This window comes from Micropterus dolomieu, linkage group LG23 (assembly GCF_021292245.1).
Source record: "Micropterus dolomieu isolate WLL.071019.BEF.003 ecotype Adirondacks linkage group LG23, ASM2129224v1, whole genome shotgun sequence".
Classification (NCBI taxonomy): Eukaryota; Metazoa; Chordata; class Actinopteri; order Centrarchiformes; family Centrarchidae; genus Micropterus; species Micropterus dolomieu.
This window is the reverse complement of record NC_060172.1, coordinates 520,071-541,639: the sequence shown is the minus strand read 5'-3', so window position 1 is coordinate 541,639 and position 21,569 is coordinate 520,071. Positions and strand designations below refer to the sequence as shown.

Here is a 21,569-nt window from a genome sequence, read left to right as displayed (position 1 = left end):
GCTTTTTATATAAGATCGATGAGTTGGGAGAGAGCAACGTAGATGAATTACTCTCTCGCTCTTCCTATTAAAGCACGCACAGACTATTAATTAGAACAAAAGGAGGAAGATCTGCACGCAGATGTCTGTGGGTTTGGGACTTTGTCACATTTCATGATCAGCAGCTGGAAAACTGGGACAAAACTGGGAAACCTAGTGTGTCTGAGTGAGAGAGTTTTTCTGTCTGCAGCAGCTGTTTTTATGTCTCCAGGCAACTACAGACTGTCTCTCTCTTTCTTTCAGTCCTTTTGTTTGACAGTGGTAAACTGGAACAATCAGCCAATAAACCTAATTTTACATTATCAGTTATGTGTTAACAAAATCTGCTGTTAGCCCTGTTCCTTCAAACTGTGTCAAGCTATCTGGAAAAATTCTAATCCTTAATGTTTTCATGAAATCAAACTCTGTATTTGATCCTATTGTCGGCATGTTTTCAGCATTAGCTCTCTAGTTTTTGGTTACCATTGTTTGCCGTTTCAAATAAAAATACAATATTGAGTGACAGAGAAATGGTCCTACGGAAATATATAAAATGTTAAAGTGCAACACATTCCCACTCCCGACTCATCACATATTGATGCTTGGTCCTTTGGCCCTTTGGTATCGATTTTTAACCCCCTGGGTACCCCTTTTGCAACAGTTTTAGACGCTTAGCGCTCCGTGGTCAAGTTAGCAACGCTTAATAAAAATGCAATGTCCAGTTACTTTCAAAATAAAATGCTAGCGTTTGGAAATATCACCATTTTGAAACGGCATGTTATTAAAGTTGTGAAACGTTGCAATTTGGTTAGTTTTAGGCAACAAAACTTGGTTAAGCTTAGAAAAAGATCATGGTTTGGGTTAAAATAACTATGTACGCCAGTTAACACATAAACTAACTTATATCACTTGCGTAACTTATGCTATTTAAGTTACTTAAACAAAAATATTGTTGACTTTTTGGTTTACACCGGACACAAACAGCACTCTCCGGGTTCAAAGTCCCAACTACCTCCTTACTAAGTCTTTTGTGTTAAATATCATACCTACGTTTACTGTCAAACTGATGCTACAGGGCTTCCCCCACTGCATTTAACTATGATGCTAAAGTTATCCCCAGTGCCTTACAAACTGACGCCGATGGGTCTTGACTAGGGTTGGTCCGATAGACAGCCATTGGCAATGGCTGACAGCTGGTCAATGGTTGAGCAGGCATTGTGATTGTAAAATCCCGCCCCCTGCCAAAAAAAAAAAATAAAAATAAAACTAAACTGTGTTCACTGCTGCTTTGCCTGGTCCTGCTTGTAAAATATCCACCGCGACCGAGTCTCTCCACTCTGTGCGAGTGAACACATGAGACGACCGCTAGATATTAAGGCTACAGAGAAGTGCATTTCATTTTTAATTCAGTACTTCTGTTTATTAGAAGGAATCTGCTTTAACTTTCATAACAGAAATATAATCCACAATACATTTCACATTGAATTATTTTAATGTCTTGTCTGTGTGAAGATATTTCCAGCCTTCAGGCAGCACAGACCTTAAAACATTTAACACAGCGGGTCTTCATGACTGCCTTCGCTCTGCCAGAGAGATGCATGCTGGGTTAAAGAGGCCATCCGGCGGCCCAAGGAGTCGCAATATGACTTGCATTCCTACCTGATTAACATCCCGTCAGAGCTGACTGACAGCTGCTGCAGAGTTCCGCTTTTAAACACAAAAATCAAACAGTTGACTGAGCTCTGCTCTCTGCTGTGAAGCTGTTTTGGTCTTTGGATCTGTTCAAAGAAAATATTTAATATACGATATGAAGCAGAAAAGAGCAGCAAATCCTCACGTTTGAGAAGCTAGAACCAGAGAATGTTTGGTATCTTAAGCCACGTTGCTTAAAGGGATGGCAGTGTCCGTCAGATGGTCCACCTCCTTGGTTCAGACTGAAACAAAAAAATATTGGTGGGATTGACGTTTGATTAAGTGACTTTGGCGCTCCTTCCTTTAGCGCCACCATCAGGATGACAATGGTGGTTTAAGTGAAATTTCTTTACTATTGAAATGTACTTCAGACATTCATGTTCCGCTCATGATGAATTGTAATAACTTGGGCGATCTGACTTGTCATTTAGCGTCATCATCAGGTCAAAAATGTACCAATTACTTTGGTTTATGACCTGCAGAACTAATGACATTCCAATCAACCTCAGCTGTACTTTGTGTTTCCTGCTAATTCGCAAACATTAACTAAACAAAGATGGTGAATATGTCTATGAAGATTCTCAGTCATCCAGGTCATAGTTATCCAACGAAGGTTAAAACTGGCAGGCTAGCTGAGTTTCCCTGCCAGTCAGTCAGAAATGAAGAAGTCCTTTGGATGAGGGACGAAACGTCTTCGAGTATCTTCAACCAAGTCCAGTTGCCCTTGATTTTTAACCTTCGTTGGATGGTGAATATGGTTAACATACCTGATAAACTTCACCATGTTAGCATTGTTATTGTGAAGATTAACACGCTGACATTAGCATTTCGCTCAAAGAAAAACTGTGCCGGAGTAGCCTACATGCTGCCAGCACGGCTGTAGTGTCACAGGTTTGTGTGTGAGGTAGAGCAGGTTGGTGGACCCAAATGCAAGACACGGAGGCGGACTGGTACAGTTCAGTGATTATTTAATGCAACTAAAGGCGAGCACACGTAGTGGCTGAGCCCAGGGAATCCAAACAAACAAGGTAATCCAACAGAAAAGTCCAGAAACAGGTGTACAATCCAAACAACTGATGGGGAACGTGCAAGCCAAGACTGAGCAGACAACACTACAACACACCGTAATGACCCAACAAAGACTAAACAGAAACACCAGGTGTATATACACAGGGACTAACGAGCAGGGCGAGAGCAACACAGGTGACAGGGATCGAGGTTAACGAGGCACAGGCAGGCAGAGAGAGAGCGAGGGAAAACAGAGAGAACACCTGACAGGCAGACGTGGGGCAAAATGAATAAAAACACATGTTACAAAGAACCTACACAGAACACAGAGTACAGAGCAGACTAAACCAAAATAATGTAAACAAGAACTAGGAGCGAATACTAAAACATGAACTAAGGACCAGGACTAAGAACAAAGACATAGAACTAAAACCCAGACTCTCCAAGAAGACACACAGACAGGATCATGATGACTTGATAAATTAAGTAGAGGATTAATCAGTTAAATGTTGATTATTGTTTCTACTGATTTTGAAAGTATCAGCAGCACTTTGACTTGCAGTGTTCATCAAACAGGAAGTGGGGCTTGATGGCTTTTTTTCTTTAACTAAGTTTTAAATGTTTTCCCTCGGGCAATCTTTAACTTACCACCCCATGCATGCGCACACACACACACACACATTCACACAGTAAGCTGTTTGCTAGGCTGTGATTACAGAGTGAGGATAAATGGAATACAAAATGAGAGGAAAAGTCGCTCAGACAGCTTATAGGCTGCTGTGTGTGTGTGTCTGTGGTTCCCGCCGGAGGAGTGTTTCTACCTTTTGTGTGTTTTGTCTGCTTTACATTTACCGTTACGCTGTCAGTGTGTGTTTCTGTGTGTGTGTTTTACCTATATACTACCTGCCAACAAGAGCAGCAACAATAATCCACAGATCATGTGACGATTGACAGCTGTCAAGCTGCAGTGATGTCATTCTTTGCTCAGATGATTGACAGTTTCAGACTGACAGCGGTCCATGGAGAAACTAAAACAAAATGCACAAACTGAGACTTAAAGTGTTGCCTGGAGGTTTAGGCTCAAGGGGCTATGGTTCACGCAGTAGACTTTGTTGCCCACTCATCAGAAGGACGGCGGTTCAATCCCCGGGTCCTTGAGCAAAATGTTAATCCATTCTGATGAGTGGCGTGCTGGCATCTTTCATGGCAGCCTCCGTCATCAGTGTATGCATGTGTGTGAATGGGGAAAAAAGAAAAGTCACATGGCCAATAAAATCAATAAGATTCATCCTCTGGGGAGTATGAATGTGTAAACTTCATGACAACCTGGCCAGTTTTTAGGATATAACATGACACCATCATAAATGTACCGGTTACTGTACATTTCTTCCCTTCTGTCAGCTCTAATTTGTAGGAAAATATATATATTTTTTACCTCTACATTTTCTCTTTCCCTTCTCCTCTCCTCTTCTTTTTCCAGTTTCTGTTCTGTGCCTCTATAAAAATCAGTTGAGAGAGTGAAAACCTGAATCAAGCTGAGCAAAAGAAAAGAAAATCACCCAGCCAGACGAGGAGTGTGACTGCTTGGTTCAAGTTTAGATCCCATTGTACTGTTGTCTGAACACGTGATCCTTTAACAGTGATGAAGATTGCAGCAGCTGAAATGCCAAAGATGCTGATTTAAAATTTAAATGAGGACCTGAACTCTTCTCGCCCATTTACTGGAGAGAAACACACATTCTTCCTCCTGAAAAACAATCAGGTTTCTATTATAGTAAGAAACCTACTTTTCACCTCAATTCTTTCTTCTCCTCCTACTTTTTAATCAGGTTGCTTCTGTGAAAAGAAACCAATTTCCTGCTCCCCTTGTTTTTATTTTCACTTTTCACTTAAACAACTCAACCTTTCTACTGACTGTGGACCAATTATACATTTTTTCCTTCAGTTTTTAGCTCTGGTTTGGTCTCCACCAACTCCTGAGATAAACATGTGGCCAGGGTTGGGGAATAACGGATTACATGTAACAGCGTTACGTAATCAGGATACAAATATAAATTAACTGTATTCCATTACAGTACAGAAAAAAAAAAGACATAATCAGATTACAGGTACATTTTGGAAAAACTGGGATTACACATAGGGATTTCTTTAAGCAGAAAGTTTCCATGAAACAGAAAGCCCACTGCTATTTGCTGTTTATGCGTTTCCTGTAAAAACCATAGACAGTATATAAGAAGTGGACGTAGTCATCGTGACGTCACCCGTTGGTTTGTGGACTGCCGCTTTGAAGCCTCGAGTTTGGCCGATAGGGTGCCGCCATATTGAGCTTTTACAACCAGCAGTACCGGACGTGACCGTATTTGGACGAGACGGTGGAGCTAATGGCTCTGTGTGGAGCTAGCTAGCTTGCATAGCTAGGTGCCTCTGTAATTCACGTTAACTGTCATTTTAACAGGGCTCATAACTTTGTCTAGCGAACAACAGTCTTAAAACTAAATGTACTCACCAAAGAAAGTGAACAGCTAACCCCTAATAAGCTTTTTCAAATGCGCTGGTTAAACTTAAACAGTGCCGAGTCACTTTAGCCTGATTGACAGGTTTCCATGGTAACAACTTGTTGTTTTCCTCTAAATTATACCATAATTTATGATTATATATATATATATATATATATAAATATCTATCTTGAAAACCTGAACCTGAAAACCTCCAGTGCTTGAGTAAAGGTGTAAACCTAAACACACACTCTGGTGCTCCTAATTCACAATACGGGCAGAGTGAGCTAATTTGACCAGTAGCTGCTGGCTAATTGAACTAATTTGATAGTGGCAGCTAGTTAGCAACAGTTAGCTGACTTGCTACTGCAACAAGTAAAGCAATCAGTCTATCAGGGAACTCGTAAATCACAGAGGAGCCGGGGAACATTGGAGAGAAAAATAGAACATATTTTCCATGAAATTGAATCCAGTTTCCCCAAAATCTGTAAATAGAGTTGTGCTTTTGTACAGTAATCAGTGGTGCCCGGTCCCAAAAACACAATTTTTCAGCAGAGTCACTAAAATTAAGAAGGCTTTTTACTGGACACTAAATAATACAGGCCCCCAATGCAGGATGATTCATCAACATTTTAAAATCGTTTTCCAGGAAATGACACTAAAATATCTTCAAGAATACTTACAAAACAACATTTTTTGTCATTGATGGGCCAGATCCTGCCGTATGACATATAGGCCCAGTAAGGCATATGACATAAAAACATTTAAACATCGATTTTGATTTCATGAGAATGGGAAATTTTATAGGTAGGTAGATTTATTTTGTCAACATAAAAGAGGTTATAAAGTGAAATTGAGTTTGTAACTCTGCTACAGCAGTGCTGAGGATCAATTAGAGTTTAAGAGTCTGATAGCCTGGGGGGGAAAGCTGCTCTGTAGTCTGGTGGTGTGGCAGCAGAAACTCCTGTATCTCTTCCCAGAAGGCCGCAGGGTGAACAGGCTGTGGCTGGGGTGGGTACTGTACTTTAGTATCCTTTGGGCTCTGCGTAGCCACCTCACCGATATCACTGATGCTCAGAACATGGGTACCAATGATCTTCTGAGCAGTTTGAATCACCCGCTGCCTATAATTGTATGTTTCTATAATCCACTAAGCAGACAAGGCATCTTTGATACTCTCGTCTTTATTTGCGTATTTGGTATTGAAATAATCCAAAAGTAACTAAAAGTAATCAGGTTACATTACTTTTATTTTATGGTACTTGGATTACATTTTTTAACAAGTAATTAGTAATTGTACTGGATCTGGATTACATTTTTAAAGTAATCCTCCCAAACCTGTATGTGGCTCTTTAGCTGCTAAATATTCTACTTTCTTCACCCGCTAGTCTCTTAACTGTGTCTGTCTGCAGATTTTTAGAGACCAAAACAATGATCGTGTTGAAAAATCAAAAGAGGCCAAAAGAGGCCAAAAACATTTGCAGAGCGGCAGAGTTGGTTTGTCACTACAAATGTCACTTTTCAAACAGAGTAATTTGTTTCACTGTTTGTATAAAATATTCACAATTGCGGTCAGAACAATCAGCAACTCCTCTTCTTCTCTGTCTAATAAATAAGTCAAATCAGATCAAACATACGTCATTCACTGCTGGAAAGACTGCAAATTGATTTTCTCAGCATGCTGTGAGGATAAACACTCATAAAGGACTTTCACACCAGAGACCTGGTTTAAGTCTTGCATAGTTTTAGGCTTCTAGGCCTGAGAAGGTTTTGGGTGGTATGGAAAACAAATTTAATATTTTGTCAGGGAATGTTTTGCAGACACGTATGGACTTTGCAGAAATGTTTATGTGGATAAAAAAACATGATCCGACATCAAGTAAAAAACTTATTTGTTGTTTGTAAATAAACAGCGTATTAATGCATTTTCTGGAGAAATAGTTGAAACAGGAGCTACAAGAAGCCAGAACAACACGACATTATAAAATAAAATAAATGTATCCAACAAGGCTAAAAAAAAAAATGGGGCTCAGGTGAAGCCCACAGCTAACTCAGTCACTCCAGTAAAACATTACACCTAATTATTGCAACAGCCAAAGCATGATGGGGACATGATAAAGGCTTAAACATGTTAAATCAACATGTTACAACATCTCTGACACTGAGTGTTCATCTATATTTTCTGTGTGTGTTGAAAACCTGTGGACATACATGCTAAAAACTCGCTTTTAAACTACAGCTTATATACCAAAAGTGTTTAAGTATCCTGACTTATACTAAGCACTTGTGCCAGCAGCTCTTGGGGCTGCTGTGGCTGAGGAGAAGCTTGGCGGTTCGATTCCCCGCTCCGTTTGAGCGCTGGGGTGAACGTGACGTATGTGTAAAAGCGCTTTGAGTGGTCAGAAGACTAGAAAGGCACTATACAAATACAGACAATTACTCTCTTACAGCATGCCGGCTCACAATGACAATGTTCACAATCATTATTAAATGTTTTAGCATGCTAACGTGCAAATTAGCACTAAACAGAAAGTATAGCTGAGGCTGATGGGAACGCCATTAGTTCTGCAGGTATTTGGTCATAAACCAAAATGCTGGACAAAGTAAAATGTTGACCTGATGATGGCCCTAGATAAAGATATCCGGATCACCAAATTTCATGTTGATCCATCAAATATTTGTTGAGATATTACAGTCTGGTGGAAGTCTGGAAGTGGTAGCACGACTTCAGCCATCCTTAGAGCCTAAAAATAATATCTGGCCAACAACAGCAACAGGTGTACAGGGTTAAGTTAAATTTCCTGTAAGGACAAGGAAATTATACCTCTGAAAAAATAGTCACATAACTTTGTTGTGTCTTTATATTCAGCTGAGCTTTCAATATGTGAGTACACTCAATACCACTTGTTTTATGACTTTTACTCAAACTCTCAGTGGATGACTTTCACTTTGACTTGACTATTTGCCCAGCGAGGTAATTCTACTTTTGCTGAGGTTTGACATTTAATTACTTCCTCACCACTCTAATAAATCTTCTCTACTGAAGGTAAACTCCTTCTTGGGCTTCGCTCTCCTCCTTCCCGCTTATTCAAAGTTTCTCAGCTCAAAGGAATCCTTCTCTCTTCGCCTCCGTCCTCATTCTACTCTATTGCTTGTTTTCTTTCTTCGTATCTTTCCTCATCTCTCTGTCTGGCTGCTTCTCTCTCTCATACAGATATATGTAGAGTTATATCTGAAGACTCTGTAGATCCATGTTGTGGGGATAAAAGGATTCTTTGGCAGGTTGTTAAAATGACTCATGAGTTTAATTTTAACCCAAAATGGGATCTGCGCTGATGCCGGCAGTCATTTTGTCAGAGCGACCATCGCTTTTTATTATAATGGTGGCGACTCGTTGAATGAAGCTGACTGGGAGTTTATTAATGGAGGAACACATCCAGCATGTGTTGAAAAGCTATAATGTGTGTGTGCTTTCCAGACTTGTTGGCTGTGCCCAAACATCCCTACGCCGCCATGGAGAACTGGGGGCTGAGCGTCTTCGTGGAGCAGAAGATCCTGTTGGACGCTGAGGTGTCGTCGTCGTCCTATCAGATGGAGCTGACCATGGTCGTCGTCCACGAAATCTGCCACCAGGTAGGGAAATATAACCACTAGGTCTGTACGATTTGGAGAAAAGGTTATATTGTGATTTTTGTGGACAATATTGCGATTCGATTATATGGAATTCAATTCAACTTTATTATCCGTTAGCAACTTGGTCTCCAATATGTTAAAGCTAAATATTAACTTGTCAATAATCATATTGTTCAACATTTAATGATTTGCTGTAGCACGTCAAACTTTTTCTAATGTCCCGTCCCATCCAGGCTGTGATTGGTCAGTTGACGAGAAGTGACTGACGTCGGCTTTATGAAAAGTTGAAAAACAAAAGGCAGCAACACAGCTAACGTTAACTGGCCAGCAATCCAAAACCAAACCTTCTTTATCCCAGTTTTCTTCTGTCTGACCGCTTCAGCTGCTGACGACACGTAACGTTTCTGTAACTGTGTCTGTGACAGAGCGACCAGCCCACCGGCATTTCTTTTGGATATGTTTTGAACAATTAAAGGCGGGGCTCACTGCACATAAATTACTTTTTGTGGTTTGTACTTCAGACAGAAGTGTGCAGACTGCAGTGCAAACTGAGAGGAGCGTCTCACACACACAGCACACTTTTTGCGGTTATGTAATCGCACATGACGACACCGCGATTGCGATTAGATTAATCGCGCAGCCCCAATAACCACCTTAATCAACAATTACGTCAAGCTGGCTGTAATAGTTGTTTTAGCTAGCCATTTTTTCTTTAAGCTTGAAGGTTCATTATAAACCTTGGAAATGACACCATGACAAACAGTTCTTAGAAAGGTCATCGGACACTTACACTTACTAACCTTTTAGAGTAGAGATTTTAAATCTGAGATCCAAAGTTTCCAAACAAATATGGTGAAATTTGGTGTATGAAAAATGCACACAAAATAAGATTTATGAAAATCCTGTGGGCAGAAACCAAATTCTGAGATTCAGTTCTGATGATGGCACTAGACAAAAGGTTAGGAAAATCATCAAGCAATCATCCTCTACCATCTATCGCTAGTACGGGCCAAAAACATTTCAGTAAAACTTTATTAAAGGTGAAATTCAAGCAGTAAGAATGTAAATAAATTCAATGGAAACACGTGGACAGATTCACTCTCCCTTGAATCAGACTTTGATGAAGATGAAATTAACACAACAGTTGATGTTACTGTTACTACATACCAGCATGCTGCTTGTTACGTAGCAGCAAGGCCAGAAAAATGGGGTGTAGGCAACATATGAGGCAGCAGGTGGTGGAGACGCTGTGGTAAACTTTAGATTTACACTATAGCACCTTTTCCATTCTGAGTCAACCGTGTGAAATTTGTGTTTCTTGGTCTGGTTTGTTTATGGTGCTGATTTTGTTAACATGCTGCACAAGTTGTCAGTTGAAGTTGGCATGAATGGCGTGTGTCATTTTGTGTGCCAAAACTGGCAGCGTGCCGGTCGGTTTCAGAGCTCAACCTACCCGCACTGATTCATATAATCTAACTCATCACAGCTGGTAAACACAGGCAGTAATTACTGTTGTGCTGGCCTCTACTTGGGTCACACATCTTTTCAGTATTTCTGCAAAATCATGTTTCTATCAATTCCCCCGGCTTTGCTTACATTTTGTCTGTTACAGTTATTCACCTATTTAATCGCTTAATTCAAATTTCAACACTTGTTTTTTCAATTTGCTCTATAAACGAATTGACTTTCTGATAGCAAAATACTTAATATTTAATATTTAATTAATAAATATCAATATTTTTTTGAAGCTCTTAGTCTTAGGGAAACACGGATATTGGGAGCTAAAACATTTCATAAGACACAGTCAAAAAAGCTCACAGTATCAGTCACAAGGTGAAACCCTGCTGTAATGTGCCAGTAACGGCTCCACTGAGTGTCTTTTGATTATGTGGCAAAGCTTTGATTCCCACTAAAACATTTGCCATAAAAAAAAAAGAAGCTGCTTTATTTAAATGATCTGTGTTTGCCTATTATCTCGGCCGTGGGGGCGATTGCTTTGTTGCCTTTTGTTGTTTTTGTAATTTGCCACTTGGCAGTATGTTTTAGAAATGTATGAACTGATTTTTAAAGAAATTTGGTAGAAAGTTCAGCCACAACCCGAGAAGAGTTGATCAGTTTTGGTGAAGAAGCACTGCAAGACACGGTATTCCTAAACATTTCCCCCACTGTCTCATGAACTCCTGAACTGAACTGTTCTGCACATGTATTCCATGTATTTTGATGCTGATCCAGAAGCACTTTCCAAAATTATTATTATTTGAATAACTTTTTAAGGGAGTCTGCAGGCAGAAGTAAACAATACTTGTTACCTCTCTGAGTGCTTTCTAGTAGTTTTCCTTTGATTTCCTGACGGCGTTATAGCTCTTAAATATGATGCTGTTCAAGTCTTGCACATTGCTTCCCCCTCATGTGTAGGCATTTAGAGACATCAGCGTGGAGCTTTAAATAATGTTTAAGAGGTAAAAATGGCCCTTAAGAGAATACGATACACCTGCTGCAGCTAAATTTGTTGATAGTATGTTGGCAGATACTGAATAACACTGCTGTCACTGAGCCTGAACCTGCTGCTGTGAAAATACTGATGGCCTTTCACATTCAGCTGCATGTTCCTTTGAATTTACATAGAAAAATACGTTTATAGGAAACCCTGATATGAAACCCACGGTGGGGAAAAAAGGAGACTTTTCCTCTAACAGATGCAAATAATCCGGTTGTAAACAGCCTGAACGTGACAGAAGTCAAAACAGATTCAACCGCAACACCAATGAGCTGTGTGTGTGTGTGTGTGTGTGTGTGTGTGTGTGTGTTGCAAATCTCCTCGGGCACCAACAACAGCAGAGGAAATGATCCTGTTTTTACAGTACGACGTTGAATACGTGACAAGCAGGCAGACACGATGAAGCAGAATAAAATTTAAAGGTTTCAGTCAGTAAAGAGAAAGAGTGAGGGAGCGTGAACGGGCGAGCGGCTTAAACCATAAAGACAGACGTGCAACAGGAAGGAGAGAGCGAGAGAAAGAGGGAGATAGAAGATGGAGCGTAGGAGACGGAGAGACAAAGAGGCGGAGAAACAAAGTGAAGGAGGGATAAGTATGGAGACGACATCTGTTAAAGGAGAATAAGAGATACAAAAAGATGAACAAAGACAGAAAGGGAGCACAAGACTGAAAAATATCCAAATAGCTAAGCTTCGTTCAGTTTTGCTGGTGAGGATTACAATCTGATTCTTTTAAGAACAGTTCTGTTTGTGTTGGAGCTCAGACTCTCAAATCAACCAGTTGTCAACCATCAGTGGTTTTGTTTTATTCTGTCATAAACCAACCTGCACAAAACACACGTGTGCAAGAATTCAAACACACAAACAAAAAAAGAGACAGCAACATTCACAATGATTAAAGTAACCAATTAAAAGAATGAACTTAATTTAACAAATTGCACATGTAGCAACATGTTTGTTTGCAACATTTGTTTTGTATTTCCTCTGTGCTCAAAGAGTCGGTTCACTCAAACGAACAGCCTTCACTCTCCTGGGGAGGCTTTGAACCAGAGCTTAGCAACTAGCTGCAGGGATTTGTTACCAAAAGCGTTAGTGCTCACGACGCAGGAAAATGTTCGGTTAAAGTGCTGTTGGATCTCAGAGCAGCTTTTGACTTTGTGGTCTGCTGTATCATGATCGACAGATTTTAGGCAGTGGGTGGGTATCTCTGGGTCAGCCCTGGAGTGGCTCTCCACTCTCTTATCTCTGATAGACGTCTGAGATGGAGGTGATCTTTCATGCTTTCATTTAACCCTTTCTAGGCTACTGTGACTACCTTTCCACCTGTCTTAGCAAGACATCCCATCCATAATGCTGCTGCAGAGCGTTTGACCAAGTCCTCATGTTTCAAATGTTTCATGGGATAATTATTCAGGAGGGGAATCTAACTGCAGTCCAGACCAGATCTCCAACAGACCGGGTATAGGCCTACCACGTATATTTACTTTCAGTTAAAAACAGCCAAGTGTCTTCAGTTTTAAGAGTTAGTCAAGTGCACTTCCATAATTAAGGTAACAGGAATAAATATTTATGAAGGCCTATATCATTGTTGTGCACATTTGGATTATTTGTTTTGCACTTGGCATTTCCTCAGACTGGACTTTATCATCATGAAGCTCTGGTAGCTGTGAGTAACTGGAAATACTTCCACATGACAGAAACAAGTATAAAGGTCCAAATTATTTCCATACATGCGCATCTCCTGCTACACAGCATGATTATTTTTATTTAAACATAAAGTCAGCTCTGGAAAGGTAGTGACGATATGATATGAGGGCAGCCCTAATTTGTAGCCTATGTTTTTTTTTTCTCATGAAGATATCTGTAATTTTACTGCATTTAGCAAAACTTTCCTCCTGGCTTTTCTGCTATTAATGCGCTCCATCTCAGCCTCACTTCTGTCTTTTCTTTTTATCTCGTTCTCCTGTGTCGGCCACACGCTCTCCACGCACTGACTGAATGTTGTGTTGAAGTGTATGTGCATGTGACCAGTCGAGTGTGATGACAGACAAGGATAATATCATAAGATTAAAAGGTGTACAGTTCTGATGAGACTCAACCTTTACATTCTTGTTTGACAAGAATCTGGATGTCATCTTTGGGGCTCGCAGGGACACTGCAGCGAGAGGGTGAGATGCGTCTGATAGTGGATTCTCCTGCTTGCTATATTATAAAAAAGCTTGCCATATTATCACTGTCGCTGGTCAAGTTGACAATTAATGGCATGCCAAAACGGCCCTCAGGCCATTGGGAAATCTCCCAGTAATCCCGATGGCCTCTGCGCTACTGATGTGACTCCGATCTTCAAGTCTTTAAAATGACTCCCTATTAAATTGTGAATCCAATTCAAGATCCTTGTTGTCGCTTGCAGAGTTTTCTGATAAGATAAGATATAATTTTATTAATCCCCCCCATAGGGGACATTTTGCTCGACATGGCAGCACAAAGGAATATAAAAGAACAGATGCAGTATTATAGAAGGATTAACTCACTATTTACACAATACAATCAATAATTATTATTTACAACCAGATAAATGTCTGAAATATAATTGTGAAAATCCGTCAGGTTGGTGCTGTGGTGTTGTGGAGCCTGATGGCTGACGGCACAAATGAGCTTCCAAAGCGCTTTGAAGTTCGGAGCTGGATGAGTCTGTGGCTGAAGGAGCTCCTGGGCTGCCTCAGCTCAGCATAGAGAGGATCAGAGGTGACGTCCATGATGGTTTTCAGCTTCCCTCTCGTCATCCTCTCAGTCACTGCCTCCACACTGTAACATTAAGATTTCCATTTGTTAGAAACAAGGTGCCCAAACTATGGAAAATACTCCCGGACCAAAAGCACACAAATGTATGCGGATAGCCGCTTACATATGACGATAGATTGGTTTGATGTCCTGAGGTGTTGGAATATAATATTTCTGAAATGTCTGCCTACACCCTCAATACTAAGTAAATATAATTCATTGGTTAGTGGTCATATTTCATGTAGTATTAGAATCACAGGATATCTTAAAATCTCTGCAAATAAAACAAAACTTGCTAGATACAACAAAAGGTAAATGAGGGTCTGTGTTTTTTTGCAATTGTCCAAACCAGCTGAAGCAGTCTAGTAATCACAGTGCTGTATGGAATCATTTTGATGATGAAAAAGAAAAGGTGCAGTGTAAATATTGCGGCGCCTTTGGCAGACTGAAGAATGTGTTTTCATTTAAATTCCTCCAGGATGTGGCCGCATTTCTCTCTGCTGAGTCTGGATGAACGTTACCTTCAGGCTACAGACTGTATAACTAACAACGTTAAGCTTTAGAGTGTGATGCTCTACAGCATATAAAGTCATAAATATTATTGGACATGTCGTAAAAATATAGTTATGGTGGTGTCTGGTTTTGACTCTCCTCAACTTTTTGTTTTTGTCTGTTTGTGCATCTGCTTTGTTAGTTTAGAGGGGAGAGGGAGAAGAAAGGGAGATGATGAAGTAATGTTTTGTCTGCCGCTTTGCACTCCATTTCATTCTGAATCCATTTATTTCTCTCACACACACAATCCCAAAGCAAGAGAGAGTTGTTTGAAGCTTTCAATAATCAGCTAGCTCAGTTGTAAGGAGTTTAACTGGAAAACAGAAACAGACTTTTATTCTAAAACCTGTTCAGAGAAAAGCTGTACATGGTGTGTGTGTGTGTGTGTGTGTCTGCTATGTATTCATCATATTTTGGAAACAGCAATCTGTTCATACTAGCACACTGTGGGGATTTCTTAGATTAAAATCATTGATAAAAATAGTTATCAAACGTATCCTGTAATTATATGCCAATACAGATTGCATTAAATTCCAATTTAATCTCAGACTCAAGTGTATAAATCTACATACATAACTGGCATGATGATTAATACAGCAATCCTTAGTGCAATATTTTTTGTTTTTTATTTTACTTAAACTTAGACTATAGACTAAATTCATAATATTAGTAGTCCTGTTTAGACAACAGATCTGCCTAGGTTGAGTTTAGGCAGATCTCTTCAGATGAAAGATATTTTAACAGTACGTACTTTAGTTTAACAGATGATGAAGGTAAAGTAGTGTTGTGTCGTTCAAAGAACGTTTCGTTCATAAGACCTAATCGTGTGTATGACTCGGGAGGAACGGGTTGTCTCAGTGAGTGATTCGTTCATGTTCACGCATGCGTGAAGGATCTTGGACTCTTACGTTCACTCGTCACACGGCAGCTGCCTGGGCTCCGTCAGCACAGGAAACAGAATTGATTAGTTAGACTCTCAGCTGTGGGTCTGTTTGAGTCGTTCATTTTTCACGTGACAGCTACTGTGGAGCAGGAATGAACGACTCGTTCACCGCTCACATGAGTCCACCTCAGTCTTTCGTTCACTCGGCAGGCTGAGTGACTGCCGGCGCCGGTGAATGAGAGGCAGGTCGGCCGTCAGGTAACATTATATAGCTATTTTGTTAATTATGTGATATTTTATAAAGCATAACATTATTACAGCGCAGTGATGTTGTGCTAAGTTATAGTTTTAACACAGCCGCACCGTAACTTTAGTCCTGCTAGTGTTTAACATTACAGCTAATAGCTGATGAGAGTTGTTCTGGGACAGAGTTCTACCTGGAGCCGAATTACCTCAGAGGTCGTCTCCTCTCCAAAACAAAAAGACCCGGTCATTAAAACACAGCCACGTAGCAACGTTAGCGTTAGCTCTGTAAACAGCTAACAGCTGATCTGGTCCGCCAGAGAACGCAACGTAACTTTTCCTTTTTATTTACCAACAGAGCCGAGCTGTTGTTTCACAGCTCGTGACTGGTGAACAACCTGCAGTGTTTGAGAGCGATGTGCTCATGTGTGTTTCTCTGTCTGGAGAATTTTACTCATGGATGGGGACGTTAGGCTACTGTATGAATGAGCACATCAGAGATAACGATAGTAATTATATAAATAAGCCTTTATATGGCTGGTCTAGTTGTATACTCGGGAGAGATTGTGAAAATGGAAGGATTTAGCCGGAGTAGTGGTGATTACATATTGACAACATATTTCTGTGGTTTTTACATGGTTTGAATTTGGTTGTTGGTCCAGGGGGGTTTATATAATGATGATATACAGTAATCAAGAGGTTAATTTGTGCATTATACTTTGTCAAAAAAAGCAAGCCAGGCAGCCTTCACTGTTTGAGAACAGCGCTGTTTTTTAATCACCCACTAGAGGGCTGAAGCGCCGCAATAACCAGCCTAGTTCAAATGAACGAAATGACTCAAAAAAAGATTAGTTAATTTTAATGAACAAGTCTGTCAAAAGATTCGAACTTGCCATCACTAAGGTAAAGTATCATTATATAAGTTTGGTCTAGTTTTGATGTAGAAGGAACCAACAAGTCCTCGAACCCAAATGACAACATAGGTCATTTTATCCATGCCTTCCAAAACAAAACATATGAGGCTTAACTATGTTACGTAATCATATGACCTACCTCACATAACATTAAACACATGATTAACGTTGTGAAACGGTCGCACTTTGGTTAGGTTTAAGTAACAAAAAAAACTTGGTTAGGTTTAGGAAACTGGTTAGTTTTATGGACTGATGACAGAAGTCAGTAACGCTATTTTACTTAAACTAATGTGCTGCACAAATGACCTATATTGTCATTTTTCTCACGGTCTCACAGAAACAGGTTCATAAAAGATACTGTAGATTTAGACGATGTATTGTCTTATTTGAGTAATTGGTAAATATAAACAAGGCTAAGTCATACTGGCAGCTCAGTGAGGCTATGCAGTGTTGATGTGCTCTTTGGATGAGAGGTGAAACCTCTTCAAGTATCTTCAACCAAGTCCGGTTGCCCTTGATTTTAACCTTCCTTGGACACAGTATTAGACAAATAAATTTTATAACCTGATGATTGCACTACATGAAAAATTAAGAGATCCCCAAAGTTATTACAATTTATTGTGGACTTTGTCGCCACATTTAAACCAAAACCATAAATGCTAACCTTATGGTGGCGATACTAAAACTCAGGTTATCACCAGTGTTGAGACAAATTTCAAATATTAAATTGATTTAGGTTTAATTTTTTCATAGCTTAATTATTAAAACTGTACACTGACGGTGTACAGTTGGAATATTACAGTATTTAAATAAGGGGCTTGGATAGTAAATCACTGCATAGAAATTAATACTGAGCTGATGTGTGTTCTGTTTTTTTTTCTGGTTGCATTTAAAGGTTATCAACCTATCAAACTCCATTGATGACGTATGAATTACAACTGATGGTTGTGGAAAACTAAATAAATTCTAAGAAAGAAGATTTTAAGGAGCGAGCCATCTTTGTCATCAGCCTTTTTCGAGTTTAAGTCAGTCACTGAAGCCAAACCCCAGATAACCCGACAACCAGAGTCAGTAGACTTGACCATGAAAGGTCTGTGCAACGTTTCATGGCTATTCATTTTGTAGCTCCTGAGATTTTTCACTGGATTAGTGAAAACCTGCTTATGGCACTAGATGAAAAAGTGAAAACTAGATGAAAACGAGTGATGAGCACTCCATCCAATAGTAGTCAAGACATTATCTATCATGGTAGAGGAGGAGTCAGGGGATCAAAGTCAGGTGGATTTATCTTCTAGGGACCATGAATGTGCGTCCAGTCCAATCAATCTTCAGCCGGCCAGTATCACCATCCCTGTGCTGCTAGTGTGGATAAATAAATATCAAAGGTTAGTAATTAAGCCACGCTAATTTATCTTCCATCTTGGGACAAAAATAATTTATTTTACTTACTTACTTAATCCTCTTTGTTGGGGTTTTGGTAAAGCGCTTAGTGGCAATGTGAAGTTTCAAGGGATTGTAGGTCAGTGCACTCACAAAGAAAGGAAGGGGTGTGTGTGTGTGTGTGTGTGTGTGTGTGTGTGTGTGTGTGTGTAATGATTATAATAATAATAATAATAATGACTAAAACAAATTGCCCTTTGGGGTCTGTAACCTATCAGCTTGACTCTCCCCGTCCCCTGGGACTTTTGCCCCTGTACTGCCTTCTGGCCCCACCATCTAAAAATATCCCGTGCAGACCTCCAAGCAGTATTAATTAATGAATTTGGAAGGGATTTGACAAAAGGTGCAATTCACATATCCAAAAAAAGCAGACACATACATGCAGAACACTCGCATTTTTTTGAGTATTAATAATATTGTATATTTGTGTATTAAGCTCATAGTAATGACTCTGTACAGAGATTAGGTGGTGGATAGAAAAAAATATATTTTAACATAAAAGTAGGGGAAAAAACAAAAAGGATAACTTTATATGAAAGTTTTGAGGCTGTTGACAGTAGATATGTACACAGAATTAAATTAGCTCTTTAAACACAATGTTGTCTGTTATGCCCTCCTCTTTTCCTTCACTTAAAACGTTGACATATGTGGTTCTCTTTCCCCTGGAGAAAGCTGTATAGAGCTGGCTGTGAGCGAACACAGGCTGAGGAAGCTAGATGCCAACTCGGTCATTTTCTTGTCCCTGACCTTTATTTATTGGAACAGAGAAAGCCAGCCTGACAGCGAATAAGACAACCAGTGGTCACCATGCATTAAGGAAGACAATACATTCATAATGACACTTTTGGACAATGTTTGTAAAGGCTATGACACAGAGGCTATACAGAATTAACATTTTAACATATGCCTATGCATAATCACATTGTTATATATAACTGAATTTTTACTTGACTTTCGCTACTGTGTGCTAATTTCCTGCATTTGGTGGCACAAGTTGCCAACACTGCTTTGCACATTTTGTTTGGCATGATGTAGCCTGGGAATGTTAATAGGAGCTTGCTAGTTTCCCTAAGCTACTATTCAGTGGGACTTAACAAAGCTTAAATTTTATCTGTGCTGTGAGATGTGCATGTTCTGCATCACACGTTCAGTTGCTGTGATTGGTTGTAAGTCTATCCAATTCCAGAGGGATTTTGGTCTGCGCCTGTTGAATATGCCCCTTGGAATTCCAAAATGAAGGATTTGAAAGGGGAGTATTTAAAAAATACATGAAATACCTGTAATAAAATATAGAATCTATAAAAAATACATAATTAACTACACAGTACATAACAGAATACACGATAAGAGTATGTGGTAAAAGTAATAAAATAAACACAATAAATACAGATGCAGACCTGATTGTTATTCCTGTTGTATATTCTAGACTGAATCTGAGGGATTTATTTTGTTTTCAGACACAGCCGCCTGATTCTTCTCATCCGGCGGCTGTATCATAGACTGGATATTATATATACATGATGATTTTAACATCAGATGGGTGATACATGCTGCCGTTGTTGACGGGCTCAGAGTGCACATACTATACGCTGCTGCTGCTGTTGCTGCTGCTGCTGTTGTTGTTGTTGTTGTTCTCAGGTGAACAGATGGAAAACATGTGGACTGAAATGTGAGCAGACAGGCTGTTTTTCTCTATCAACACAGATGGAGTTATACAATAGATTAGTTCAGACACTGAGATGAACACAGCTGATACCTAACAGTTTAAAGCCAGTGTCCCAAGTGCCTTAAGCTACATCACCACTGGTGGCCATTAGGCTTTGGCTCCAAATAATCTCCTTTCTGGAAGTACTATAAAATTTTAATTTATACATTCAGCAGTTACAGAGTGACATGATCAATCATTTGGATTTGTGTTTGTGTCACTTGATGAATGTAAGTCTGGTATTCTCTTTTTATTTTAGTTTCTACCAGATCCTCGGGGAAATATCTGGCTCTTTAGCTGCTAAATGCTCCACTATGTTCACCAGCTAGTCTCTGTTTGTCTGCTGTTTGCTGCTGAGCAGCAGGGTTTTTACAGCCTGTTCTCTGGAAACAGCTGCCTGCTCCAACCGAAAACAACACCATGAGTGCGATGAGAGTGAACCAAAACAGTGAAGCTGTGGGTTAGACAGATAAACAATTAGCTGAAACTGACTACAAACTTTGTAAAGCCGAGGAGAGCTGCAGATTCAGCTTATAATTATGAAAGTTGTATACAGGAAACTTGATCAGGTGATGTGTGCAGGTGATAAAGGCCTAGAGATAAAGATGCCTCCGAGATCGTTCTCCCAAGGAAAACGAGAGCATCATTTTCTTTGTTCAAGACCTCTAGTGGCCATAGATATTATGGCTCTTACATTTATTCATTTAGCTGACGCTTTTATCCAAAGCGACTTACAATTGCTATACATGTCAGAGGTCGCACGCCTCTGGAGCAACGAGGGGTTAAGTGTCCTGCTCAGGGACACAATGGTGGATGTCACAGTGGGAATCGAACCCAGGTGTCCCACACTAAAGGCAAGCATCTTATCTGTGCGCCATCACCAATCCATCATTTTTCCCCAACTCTAACCAAGTTGGTTTTGTACTTACACCTAAAGAATCCTTAACCACATGGTGTAAGATCAGGAGAAAGGCAATGTCATGCTGCCAATAGTGGCGTGCGATCAGAAGACACTTAACTATTTTGCAGTGGGAACCATGGACCAACGACATATTTGGCATTCATTTGGAGAACCTGTACAGCGTTGAGTTGTGTCCACAAGTTATTTATAGGTGATGTGGGTATGCGCTGATAGGTGATGAGTGTAGGTCATAAACAGCATATGTGGCCAGGTGGCGAGGTGATTTAGGAAGGTGATACACATGTAATGTGTTCCAGCTGATGAGTTCTCAGGTTCAAGGTCTGACACTGCGGGCCTCCCCTCAGACAAAGCTTGGGAAACGGTGCCCCCCCCCCACCACATCTTTAGCTTACCTGGTAAGTTTTGCTCAATTCCTGGATGCCTATGGGGTCATGATTATATTATTTGATCCCATAGACACCTTATATTGCTGTTTGACATAACTTCTGACTGCACCAAATAGTTTTGAAAAAGTTCTGTCCTAAGGCATTCATTAGTTTCTGACTCTGACGGGTAGTGTTCTAGTACTTGAGACCGGTCTTAAGACCACTTTTTGATGATCTTGGTCTGATGATGGTCAGCATCTCCCTTTGATAACTAATGCAATAAGTAATGTAATATTGTTTCACTTTAGGGTTGGGTCGACAACATCACGACGTAGAGCCGGCATAGGCATTCTTGTTGCTTTGCACCTGCCTCGGAATTCTCTTCTCCCCACACTCACACACACCTACACCTCAGGTAAACA

At 40.0% G+C, this 21,569-nt stretch overlaps 1 protein-coding gene across 3 annotated transcripts in view; it reads left to right on the top strand.

Annotated features, from left to right (window-relative positions):
* The window catches only part of trhde.2 (thyrotropin releasing hormone degrading enzyme, tandem duplicate 2), a 252,123-nt gene that overhangs the window by 102,110 nt on the left and 128,444 nt on the right, over positions 1 to 21,569 (top strand). For all 3 annotated transcript variants that reach the window (XM_046040346.1, XM_046040347.1, XM_046040345.1), the window contains one exon: positions 8,692 to 8,846. In XM_046040346.1, the coding sequence (XP_045896302.1) occupies positions 8,692 to 8,846 (155 nt within the window). The remainder of the gene's footprint in view (positions 1 to 8,691; positions 8,847 to 21,569) is intronic.